General features: G+C 41.9%; 2 protein-coding genes across 2 annotated transcripts in view; both read right to left on the reverse strand.

Annotated features, from left to right (window-relative positions):
- The window catches only part of LOC311139423 (juxtaposed with another zinc finger protein 1-like), a gene marked incomplete at both ends in the record, with an annotated part of 35,674 nt that extends 30,392 nt beyond the window's left edge, over nucleotides 1-5,282 (reverse strand). The window contains one exon of the mRNA XM_084174299.1: nucleotides 5,168-5,282. Coding sequence (XP_084030425.1) covers nucleotides 5,168-5,282 — 115 coding nt within the window. The remainder of the gene's footprint in view (nucleotides 1-5,167) is intronic.
- Nucleotides 5,283-8,718: 3,436 nt separating this feature from the next.
- Nucleotides 8,719-12,818, reverse strand: LOC311139130 (synaptonemal complex protein 1-like). The gene is made up of 15 exons (XM_084174020.1): nucleotides 12,748-12,818; nucleotides 12,563-12,644; nucleotides 11,797-12,001; nucleotides 11,625-11,687; nucleotides 11,419-11,535; nucleotides 11,227-11,337; nucleotides 11,017-11,109; nucleotides 10,836-10,910; nucleotides 10,660-10,746; nucleotides 10,384-10,563; nucleotides 10,184-10,258; nucleotides 9,975-10,043; nucleotides 9,723-9,830; nucleotides 9,416-9,505; nucleotides 8,719-9,213 (listed from the first exon to the last, which is right to left on the reverse strand). Exons 6-15 carry the CDS (start codon nucleotides 11,251-11,253, stop codon nucleotides 9,073-9,075), a joined length of 945 nt encoding a protein of 314 aa, XP_084030146.1. The 5' UTR covers nucleotides 11,254-11,337; nucleotides 11,419-11,535; nucleotides 11,625-11,687; nucleotides 11,797-12,001; nucleotides 12,563-12,644; nucleotides 12,748-12,818; the 3' UTR covers nucleotides 8,719-9,072.

The raw sequence follows: 12,818 nt of genomic DNA on the forward strand, positions 1-12,818 counted from the left end.
AGCCTACACAGCATTAAGATATGGGCTAGTCTACACAGCATTAAGATATGGGCTAGTCTACACAGTATTAAGATATGGGCTAGTCTACACAGTATTAAGATATGGGCTAGTCTACACAGTATTAAGATATGGGCTAGCCTACACAGTATTAAGATATAGGCTAGTCTACACGGTATTAAGATATGGGCTAGTCTACACAGTATTAAGATATGGGCTAGTCTACACAGTATTAAGATATGAGCTAGTCTACACAGTATTAAGATATGGGCTAGTCTACACAGTATTAAGATATGGGCTAGTCTACACAGTATTAAGATATGGGCTAGTCTACACAGTATTAAGATATAGGCTAGTCTACACGGTATTAAGATATGGGCTAGTCTACACAGTATTAAGATATGGGCTAGTCTACACCGTATTAAGATATGGGCTAGTCTACACAGTATTAAGATATAGGCTAGTCTACTCAGTATTAAGATATGGGCTAGTCTACACAGTATTAAGATATAGGCTAGCCTACACAGCATTAAGATATGGGCTAGTCTACACAGTATTAAGATATGGGCTAGTCTACACAGTATTAAGATATGGGCTAGTCTACACAGTATTAAGATATGGGCTAGCCTACACAGTATTAAGATATAGGCTAGTCTACACGGTATTAAGATATGGGCTAGTCTACACAGTATTAAGATATGGGCTAGTCTACACAGTATTAAGATATGAGCTAGTCTACACAGTATTAAGATATGGGCTAGTCTACACAGTATTAAGATATGGGCTAGTCTACACAGTATTAAGATATGGGCTAGTCTACACAGTATTAAGATATAGGCTAGTCTACACGGTATTAAGATATGGGCTAGTCTACACAGTATTAAGATATGGGCTAGTCTACACCGTATTAAGATATGGGCTAGTCTACACAGTATTAAGATATAGGCTAGTCTACTCAGTATTAAGATATGGGCTAGTCTACACAGTATTAAGATATAGGCTAGTCTACACAGTATTAAGATATGGGCTAGTCTACACAGTAATAATGCAAATATATTGAATTTGGATTTCAGTGTTCCCTGAACAATTTTTGGTAATGTCATTGTTATAAACTAAGTGACAACGGATGGGGTGGAACAAACCAGACATAGGCCTAGTCATTAAACCTATGTCCTCTAAAAGTAGCAGAAATCAAATGGTGCCATGACACATCTATAGAACTAGGCCTATGCATTGATGTCACCATACTAACCTAAACACCACATTTAATATGTCTGCGTCTCAAATGACCCCCTATTCCCTTTAGAGCTCTATGGGCCCTGGTCAAAAGTAGTGCACTATATCAAACTGCTCTGCCTGCTAAACTTTGATTTAGATTAGAACCCTGCCAGGACTTCTCCCTGCATTCCGCCCAGTGACATGGTTTATCTTCCGTGGCGTGGCAGCCATGAACCTATCTCAGGGTTTTGGTCTGGTCAAGGGGCGGATGGTTCATAATTCTGGACTGGGGCAATGTCATGGAGCTAAAAGGGCAAAAATACAGATAGCCTATGTCTTGAGCCAGAATCCTGTCAGGCTTGACTGAATGCAGTGGTTGATTGGAGTATTTAGGAATGGTTGCCAGCTGATCAGAGATAGGTATCATGTTCCCAATGCATACAGTCTCACACTCAGATACACAGCTCAGTTCACACAGTATACACCCAGAAACACTGTTGTACCCACTGTAAACATAGTATACACTAAGAAACACAGTAGTACACACAGTAGTACACACTGTAAACACAGTTTACACACAGAAACACAGTAGCACATACTGTAAACACAGTAGTACACACTGTAAACACTGTAGTACACACTGTAAACGCAGTATACACTCAGAAACATAGTAGTACACACTGTACACACTGTAAATACAGTATACACTCAGAAACACAGTAGTACATACTATAAACACAGTATACACTCAGAAACACAGTAGTATACACTGTAAACACTGTAGTACACACTGTAAACACAGTATACACCAGTGTTGGGAAGCTACTCTGAAAATTTAGCTCATCAAGCTACCAATTACTTCACACTGGAAGAAGTTAAGCTACACTAAAGCTACTCTTAAAAAAAGATAGTTTACTTAACCTAAAGTTATTTAGAAAAAGTAGTTCACTACATCCAAACTACTTAGTGAAATTTTTTTTTTGATCCCCTGCTGATTTTGTACGTTTGCCCACTGACAAAAAAATGATCAGTCTATAATTTAATGGTAGGTTTATTTGAACAGTGAGAGACAGAATAACAACAACAAAAATCCAGAAAAACGCATGTAAAAAATGTTATAAATTGATTTGCATTTTAATGAGGGAAATAAGTATTTGACCCCTCTGCAAAACATGACTTAGTACATGGTGGCAAAACCCTTGTTGGCAATCACAGAGGTCAGACGTTTCTTGTAGTTGGTCACCAGGTTTGCACACATCTCAGGAGGGATTTTGTCCCACTCCTCTTTGCAGGTCTTCTCCAAGTCAGTAAGGTTTTGAGGCTGACGTTTGGCAACTCGAACCTTCAGCTCCCTCCACAGATTTTCTATGGGATTAAGGTCTGGAGACTGGCTAGGCCACTCCAGGACCTTAATGTGCTTCTTCTTGAGCCACTCCTTTGTTGCCTTGGCCGTGTGTTTTGGGTCATTGTCATGCTGGAATACCCATCCACGACCCATTTTCAATGCCCTGGCTGAGGGAAGGAGGTTCTCACCCAAGATTTGATGGTACATGGCCCCGTCCATCGTCCCTTTGATGTGGTGAAGTTGTCCTGTCCCCTTAGCAGAATAACACCCCCAAAGCATAATGTTTCCACCTCCATGTTTGACGGTGGGGATGGTGTTCTTGGGGTCATAGGCAGCATTCCTCCTCCTCCAAACACGGCGAGTTGAGTTGATGCCAAAGAGCTCAATTTTGGTCTCATCTGACCTCAACATTTTCACCCAGTTCTCCTCTGAATAATTCAGATGTTCATTGGCAAACTTCAGACGGGCATGTATATGTGCTTTCTTGAGCAGGGGGACCTTGCGGGCGCTGCAGGATTTCAGTCCTTCACGGCGTAGTGTGTTACCAATTGTTTTCTTGGTGACTATGGTCCCAGCTGCCTTGAGATCATTGACAAGATCCTCCCTTGTAGTTCTGGGCTGATTCCTCACCGTTCTCATGATCATTGCAACTCCACGAGGTGAGGTCTTGCATGGAGCCCCAGGCCGAGGGAGATTCACAGTTCTTTTGTGTTTCTTCCATTTGCGAATAATCACACCAACTGTTGTCACCTTCTCACCAAGCTGCTTGGCGATGGCCTTGTAGCCCATTCCAGCCTTGTGTAGGTCTACAATCTTGTCCCTGACATCTTTGGAGAGCTCTTTGGTCTTGGCCATGGTGGAGAGTTTGGAATCTGATTGATTGATTGCTTCTGTGGACAGGTGTCTTTTATACAGGTAACAAGCTGAGATTAGGAGCACTCCCTTTAAGAGTGTGCTCCTAATCTCAGCTCGTTACCTGTATAAAAGACACCTGGGAGCCAGAAATCTTTCTGATTGAGAGGGGGTCAAATACTTATTTCCCTCATTAAAATGCAAATCAATTTATAACATTTTTGACATGCGTTTTTCTGGATGTTTTTGTTGTTATTCTGTCTCTCACTGTTCAAATAAACCTACCATTAAAATTATAGACTGATCATTTCTTTGTCAGTGGGCAAACGTACAAAATCAGCAGGGGATCAAATACTTTTTTCCCTCACTGTAAATCTAAAATGTCATAGACAACAAATTGCAAGAACATATCACTCTGTAGTTAGACGTTAACAGAATGTGTAATTTATCCTATTAATCACAAAAACAATGTTTTAAGTGAAAATTAGGCAGGTCTGACACCAAAAAATAAAGGACATTATTGCCTATTTCACCCATAATTTATTTTATTTTTGCAAAAAGAGTTGTGTGTAGTTCCAGTAGTTAGCTACACCACTACATGGCAAAAAAGTAATTAAATACTGAAAACACTACAAATTACTGCAAAATGTAGTTAGTTGAACTACATGTAGTACACTGCTCCCCAACACTGGTATACACACAGTTTATACAAACACACAACAATCCATAGATCCATAACACTGAAAAGTCAATGACTGCAGACAGTGTTGGATCATAGGATACATGTAGGATAAAGCCCCCAAGGTAGAAGCTTAATCAATGTGGGAGGATCTTCAGTTACTGTGACCCTTGAGGGACAACATCATGTGTGAGTGAGAAGAGGTGGTGTGACCCACATCCAGGTTCATCAATATTGGGTAACTCATCTGCATCAGGACAAGACTCACGCCCACACGTCTCCCAGGGTGACTGAATTTCACCTCCACTGTTCTGTACTCCTCTACTGTCTGCTGCACACCTGCATTCTCTAGCAGTTTGTGTGTGTGTGTGTGTGTGTGTGTGTGTGTGTGTGAGAGAGAACCTCACAAATTATCAATGCAATTATAATGCATGAGTATAACATTGTAACATTGTAACTAAACTTGAATTGCACTGTGATCTGAGCCCCATGGCCATTGTAATCTCATAATATCGAGGAAGGCACCGTTAGAACAGTGTAATAACAGTCATTGTCAACAAACTAACTGGTTACCAAGGGGCTTGCGAACTTCAACACTAAATACAGCTTGGTAGTTTATTAAATTAATCTTCAATTAGGTTTCTTTAAAGCTACACAAGTTGTCAACAATGGTTCATTCCATCATTGCGCTGTCTAGTTGCAGTATCTAGCAAGTGTTTGCAACGAAACTTGCGCAGGCCTAGCGCTGCAAACATAGACAGGGCTGCAAATGGCAATAGCTAGCGCGAGCAATAGGTTCCGTGCGTAAATGTTGAATGTATTGACCAACTGGCGCTTCCGAAGTGCGAGATGGTTCCTAATCGTGCAGTTTGTAGCTATACATTGCAATGCTATAGCGTGACAGTAAATATACCAAATCTAAAGACAAACGTCCCATCAATACACCTACCAACAGCGCTGTCAGACGCAGGAAGTAGCTATAGCTAGCTAACTGGTTCGTGCTAGCCCTAGCCACGGCCATTGCAGAAGTGCAGTGAGCAGATTGACTGTTTCTGTCTGGTTCGTTCAATGCTTACCGATGTGGTTATCCTCAATATGCACGATGAGTTCGGCCAACGATTCGAAGTGGAGTCCGCAACCACCGAATCTGCAACTGTTGGAGAAGAAGGAGGCAGCGGCGATGCCTGTCATGGTCTAAGCTACCTGTACATTGAATATGTGGGCTAGAGAGGGGAGCCAGCTGCAGACACCAGCAGGCAGCTGCGCAAGCAGCTGGAGCGTAGTCAGCGGTGGGAGAGCGGAGCAAGGAAGGGCAAAGGGGCTATGCCGCGTTCAAATGCTAGTTGGAACTAGGACACTCGGACATTTCGATTTGCTAATTTATTGAATGCGGCACGTGAATAACTACAACAAGTTAGCAAGTCGAACATTTCCGAGTTTCCTAGTTCCGACTAGCACTTGAACGCGGCAATAGTGACAGTGACATCAGCATTACGTGTTGAGCACCCGAGGTAACTCACTTTTATTATCAACGTCAAGAATATACTTTATGTATCTGTGTTGCGTTGCAATATTGTGAATTGTAGGTCAGAACAGTAGGGAACACATTTATAAAAACACCATACCTATGTCCTCTGCTCTTATCCTTCTAGACCTGTCTGCTGCCTTTGATACTGTGAACCATCAGATCCTCCTCTCCACCCTCTCCGAGTTGGGCATCTCCGGCGCGGCTCACTCTTGGATTGCGTCCTACCTGACCGGTCGCTCCTACCAAGTGGCGTGGTGAGAAGCTGTCTCCGCACCACGTGCTCTCACCACTGGTGTCCCCCAGGGCTCAGTTCTAGGCCCTCTCCTATTCTCGCTATACACCAAGTCACTTGGCTCTGTCATATCCTCACATGGCCTCTCCTATCATTGCTACGCTGACGATACACAACTAATCTTCTCCTTTCCCCCTTCTGATAACCAGGTGGCGAATCGCATCTCTGCATGTCTGGCAGACATATCAGTATGGATGACGGATCACCACCTCAAGCTGAACCTTGGCAAGACGGAGCTGCTCTTCCTCCCGGGGAAGGACTGCCCGTTCCATGATCTCGCCATCACGGTTGACAACTCCGTTGTGTCCTCCTCCCAGAGTGCGAAGAGCCTTGGCATGACCCTGGACAACACACTGTCGTTCTCTGCTAACATCAAGGCGGTGACCCGATCCTGTAGGTTCATGCTCTACAACATTCGGAGAGTACGACCCTGCCTTACACAGGAAGCGGCACAGGTCCTAATCCAGGCACTTGTCATCTCCCGTCTGGATTACTGCAACTCGCTGTTGGCTGGGCTCCCTGCCTGTGCCATTAAACCCCTACAACTCATCCAGAATGCCGCAGCCCGCCTGGTGTTCAACCTTCCCAAGTTCTCTCACGTCACCCCGCTCCTCCGCACACTCCACTGGCTTCCAGTTGAAGCTCGCATCTGTTACAAGACCATGGTGCTTGCCTATGGAGCTGTGAGGGGAACGGCACCTCCGTACCTTCAGGCTCTGATCAGTCCCTACACCCAAACGAGGGCATTGCGTTCATCCACCTCTGGCCTGCTGGCTCCCCTTCCTCTGCGGAAGCATAGTTCCCGCTCAGCCCAGTCAAAACTGTTCGCTGCTCTGGCACCCCAATGGTGGAACAAGCTCCCTCACGACGCCAGGACAGCGGAGTCACTCACCACCTTCCGGAGACATTTGAAACCCCACCTCTTTAAGGAATACCTGGGATAGGATAAAGTAATCCTTCTACCCCCACCTTTACCCCCCCCCCCCCCCCAAAAAAAAAAAAAAAAAAAAAAACATTGTAAAGTGGTTGTACTACTGGCTATAAGGTGAATGCACCTATTTGTAAGTCGCTCTGGATAAGAGCGTCTGCTAAATGACGTAAATGTAAATGTAAATGTAAATGTTTGATTTATGTGATACGGTAGTAGGAAAACTAGTTTTGGTCAGTGTTTCCCTAGGACCCTAATTAGGGAGGGTCACATTAAAAGGTATAAAACAGGGATGTATTAGTCGGATCCCTTTTCCGTTGCAAAAGGGAGAATATGACAATCTGAGTAAATACAAATAAATGACTATGACAAATTGAAGCATCATTTTATTTGGTAGTAATATAAATAGTAATAAATAACAATTCATCACACAATGTTGCCAAACATCTCATTACAAAATCATGGGCATTAATATGGAGTTGGTCCCCCCTTTGCTGCTATACCAGCCTCCACTCTTCTGGGAAGTCTTTCCACTAGATGTTGGAACATTGCTGCAGGGACTTGCATCCATTCAGCCACAAGAGCATTAGTGAGGTCGGACACTGATGTTGGGCAATTAGGCCTGTCTCGCAGTCGGCGTTCCAATTAATCCCAAAGGTGTTCGATGGGGTTAAGATTTCCCTTCACTGGAACTAACGGGCCTAGCCCAAACCATGAAAAACAGCCCCAGACCATTATTCCTACTCCACCAAACTTTACAGTTGGCACTATGCATTGGGGCAGGTATCGTTCTCCTGGCATCCGCCAAACCCAGATTTATCCGTCAGACGGTGAAGCGTGATTCATCACTCCAGAGAACGCGTTTCCACTGCTCCAGAGTCCAATGGGGGCAAGCTTTACACCACTCCAGCCGACATTTGGCATTGCGCATGGTGATCTTAGGCTTGTGTGCGGCTGCTCGGCCATGGAAACATTTACATTTTTTACATTTTAGTCATTTAGCAGACATTTTCCATACTGGCCCCACGTGGGAATCAAGCCCACAACCCTGGCGTTGCAAGCGCCATGCTCTACCAACTGAGCTACAGGAAACCCATTCCATGAAGCTTCCGACGAACAGTTATTGTGCTGAAGTTGCTTCCTGGGCAGTTTGGAACTCGGTAGTGAGTGTTGCAAGGACAGACGATTTTTACGTGCTACGTGCTTCAGCACTCGGCAGTCCCGTTCTGTGAACTTGTGTGGGCTTCCACTTCACAATAACAGCACTTACAGCAGTTCTAGCAGGGCAGAAATTTGACGAACTGACAGGAAGGTGGCATCCTATTACGGTGCCCTGTTGAAAGTCACTGAGCTCTTAAGTACGGGCCATTCTACTGCCAATGTTTGTCTATGTAGATTGCGTGGCTGTGTGCTGTGTACTCTCCCGAGTGGCGCAGTGGTCTAAGGCACTGCATCACAGTGCTAGCTGTGCCACTAGAGATCATGGTTCAAATCCAGGCTCTGTCGTAGCCTGCCGCGACCGGGAGACCCATGGGGCGGCGCACAATTGGCCCAGGGTAGGGGAGGGAATGGCTGGCAGGGATGTAGCTCAGTCGGTAGAGCATGGCGTTTGCAATGCCAGGGTTGTGGGTTCCATTCCCACGGGGGGCCAGTATGAAGAAAAATATGTATAATGTATGCACTAACTGTACGTCACTCTGGATAAGAGCGTCTGCTAAATGATAAAAATGTGTGCTTGATTTTATACACCTGTCAGCAACGGGTGTGGCTGAAATAACCGAATCCACTCATTTGAAGGGGTGTCCACATTCTTTTGTATATAAGCTTTTGTATTTATAGTGTATAGGTTCATAAAAACCACACAAGCAAAAACAATGTTACGAACAAATACATTACATTTAATGAAAACATGAACTTATTCATGTTGAATGGACTCAAAAGTGGCAAGTTTGGTCAAAACAACAAGCATTTGACATATTTTCCCATTAATAATATGAGTAAAGTTGCTAAACAGTAACAACAAAACAAGATAACATACTTGGTTCATTTGAAATTTGTTTGACTTGCATTTGAAATTTATATTTTGGTCAACAGCTTTCCCAGCATCAGACAACTATAGACATGAATGAACTTGAGTGCAGTGGTGTAATGAAAAGAGCATAGACCGTTTTCGCTGTTTTTTCCCCCAGACACACAGAAAACAGTCTATCTTGAAAAGCACAGCACTTGCTTCTTATGCAAAGATCTTTTCAACTGATTTTTTCTTCTTCTTTTCAGCACCAGTGACAGATGTCCAACCAGCATCCCGCATCCTTTTCATTGCAGCGAGCTTTAAAGCACTCCCAGGTGATTTCTGAATGGCAGGGCTCTGGATCTGAAACATTACAGACTAATACTGACCTGGACATCACAGCATTAACTACTTTTACAAGTTACAGACTATATTTTAGAAGTTGCAGAGTATAGACTATACCAGAAAATGCAATATGGTATTCCACAACTTATTTCATAATGCAGAGGGAGTACTGCCAAGTAAGTCAAGTATTTGGTGTTAATGTAAGGCTGGCTCATTCTACCTTCCTGAATATGTCCACTTTTTGATGCTGTGCTGCTGGGACACTTGGCTGCAGGCTGCTCTCGAATGGATCAGTTGCAACTGCAATGCTCTGCCATTATAAGAACCAGAAAGACCCAAGTTAGAAGATGTGATATGTAAAGCAAAATGATTTCCACAATTAAATGTGCATGTACATTCCATCCAGCATGCATATAAAGTTATGAGTTTAATTTATTTGTGGTCATTGGGAGTTTTAAACCAATCCAATGTTTTAAGCAAATCTAAGTTAAAGCAGTGTGTTCATTAGATCTTGAAGCATTATTTACCAATAAATCATTATGTTCAGAGCTGTCAGACTTGGGGTCAAGCTCCAGGGTGCTCTTCCCCCAGGGCACAGACTTCCCAGTGGACGGAGGAGTTCTGATTCTGTAAGACTGTGGAGAAAATCACTCAATCACTCACAAAGAAATAGGATGGAGAGAATCCTCTGGGGGAATGGTTCACATATCACGGTCAACAAATGAAAACACAGTTAATGAATACTACACATAAAGAAATCTAGCAACATATTCCAATACCTTAATCCGTGGTGTTGCGCCAACTATATTGGTGGAGCTCCAAGATGGAGTTCTGAGAGCTTCGGTTTCCTTTGACACATCAAACATACGACGTCAGTTAATCTAATAAATTCTACAGTGATCATACAACATACAGGTCATTTATTATTGAATAGCCTAGCTTATGCATTATGAATACAACACACAAAATAATCAACCAATTCCAATACCTTCATTCGTGGTGTTGCTGCAACTCTAGTCATGGAGCTCCAAGATGGAGTTTTTGGGGCTTTGTTTTCCATTTCCTTTGACATGTCAAAAATATCAGTTCATCTAATACAGTGATCATGCACATGGATGTAGTGGAGAAACCTTTCAGAAAACGTTTGACCTGAACACAATCATTTTTAAGAAGTTCATGATCACTTACATTAATGTTTGGAGTTAAAGCAACTATTTTGTCTGAGCTTTGGGATGGGGTTACAGAGGCTTTCGGAGTTTTTGGCTTTCTCTGACTGTCCTTTGCCAAACGGAACACAGGCATCTTGGCGGAGGAGGATACTTTGGGGGTTTCAGAACACCTCACTTCTTTGGACTTTGGCTCAGGCAGCTAATTTGTAAATATAACAAATTAAAAACATTTTTTGTCAGACACTTTTAAACAACACAAACTGTTGTTGTAATGCTCTGAAATCTGAATATATACCTGTTTATCCTGTGTCTCCAGTTGCCTGCTCATTTTCTGAGATGTAATCTCTTTTTTCAGGTCTGTAATCTCTTGTAGTAAGCTTTCCTACAACCCAACATGACACCATGACTGAGTAAATAGACAACATTTGTCACTTGACACAGCTTTGTCAGCATGGGACATGACACACTTACCCTCTCATTCATTTCTTTCTTTAGTTGTTCCTTCAAACGGTCATTCTCAATGTTCTGCTGTGACAGCTCCAATTCCTGAGGAAAAATCAGAAAAATATCCAAGAAGCAGAGCTATGACACTACTGAAATACTCCCAGTTAATCCAATCTCATGTGTATTTCTCTACTATAATGTATCATACCAGTGATGTTCTATTAGCAGTAGCCTCCATGTCTTTCCTCTTCTTCTCATCAAGCTCTGCATCTTTCTCCTCAACCATTTTGTCATACTGGTTCTGATACCAACAGAGAACTAAATGTTAACAAACACACATGGAGAACATTTCCTACAACATGCAAGATGGCAGCAGTGTTGGTGTAATCTGTGGATATTGACCAAAAGATAACTTTACCTTATGCTTTTCCATCAAGGCAACCATGTCTGCTATCTTGTTCTGACATTTGATTTCAACATCTTCCTTACTCTTGACTGCATCTGTAGCTGTAAACTGTAGCTTTTGCACCTGCACGGATCAAGATGTGCAGTAAGTATATTGCCACATCTACCAGAATGTACCTTCCAGAATGTAACTTCCAACAAGCACCTTTTTCTGAAGCTCTGCCTCAGATGTTGATTTGGTTCCAAGATCATCAAGCAATCTTTTACATTCCTCTTCATTTGATCGTTGAACATTTTCTGACTCCTCTTTCAATTTGTTTATCTGTAATGGATGAAAAACCAAGTTGCATCACAACTGCATTACAATGTTGCAATTGTCTTGTAAGTGATCATTTAAAAGCCACACGGTACCTCATTTTCAAGTTCACTGGATTTTGCTGTCTCAATTGCAATTTGTTTCTTCAACGTTTTGTTCTGAGAACAAACAAGTAAATGAAAAACAGGTTATAGAAAGCTGAATGTTTTATATTACTGTATAATTAATTAGTAATTTTATCAACAACAAAAAATTGTCAACACAAACCTCTTTTTGGTATTCGTCCTGGACTTTAGTTTTACTCTCTAATTTTATCTTCAGGTTGGACAGCTAGAGAGAAAAAGCAAAGTGTTTGATAAGATAATTAAAGAGAAAATAATCCAGGTGTAGACATGACTTTGATAATGACCTTTGACTCCACTGCTTTCATTTGTTTCTCTTTCTTTGCGAACTCAGCTTGCAGATCTCCACACTACAGAAATAAAGTAAAACAGAAAATAGTCAACTTGATTTACTATCACTCATTTGTGTGAATATAGAATAAAACTGACGTGCATTTACATTTGGACATTTATAGTACATGGCCATATCATTTTGTGTTAAACAGACATCATGTTGAAAGTTCCAATACAGACGTTTTAATTTCAATATCAAATCATTTCTGGGTAACAATTAAGTATCTTACTGTGACTGTTTTCAAATAAAATAGTAAAAAATAAACAAAAATAGCTTCTTAGCAAAGAGCAATTTCTCAAGCAATAATTTTGCTAGGACTGTCTGGGAGTTGTCTGAGTGGGGAGGGGGAAATTGAAAACTAGCTGTTATTGGCAGAGGTTTGAAAGTCTCTTTCTTATTGGTCTATTAACTAATTTACCACATGGTGATGACACCAGGCAGGCCAAAACTCCATTCCACCAAAACAGGCAATAATTTCAGGCGGTCTTTTCAAACTTTTCAAACACTAAAAGGGAATTATCATAATTTTCACAATTTCACAGTATTATTACAACCTCCAGACAGTTGATTTGCTTACACTTTCTTCAAGTTTCTTCTGCAGATTCTCAGTGTCTTGGCCTTGCTCTTCAACTTTGGCATTTAAGGATTTCAATTCCTCTCTACAGGAAAGAAAAGGTGAATGATTTTGAAAAAAAAGAATGTTGCTGCATTGTATAATTACTATAATTACTAAAGATTTATAAACAATGAACTCTAACTGACCGTAATTGTTGGTTTTCTTCTTGGAGTCTTTCAATTTCCTTCTTCATCTTCATCTCTTTTGCCTCGCTCTC

This window comes from Coregonus lavaretus (assembly GCF_964263955.1).
Source record: "Coregonus lavaretus genome assembly, chromosome: 13".
In the NCBI taxonomy this organism is placed as follows: Eukaryota; Metazoa; Chordata; class Actinopteri; order Salmoniformes; family Salmonidae; genus Coregonus; species Coregonus lavaretus.

What these genes read in the sequence shown, in the direction of transcription:
- LOC311139130 (XM_084174020.1), bottom strand. Translation starts at nt 11,253, where the DNA reads ATGGTTGCCTTGATGGAAAAGCATAAG. An exon ending in CTTTAACTCCAAACATTAAT is followed by an intron (nt 10,259 to 10,383) that starts GTAAGTGATCAT and finishes GACATGTCAAAG; the next exon opens with GAAATGGAAAACAAAGCCCC. An exon ending in CTGAACATAATGATTTATTG is followed by an intron (nt 9,506 to 9,722) that starts GTAAATAATGCT and finishes TTATAATGGCAG; the next exon opens with AGCATTGCAGTTGCAACTGA.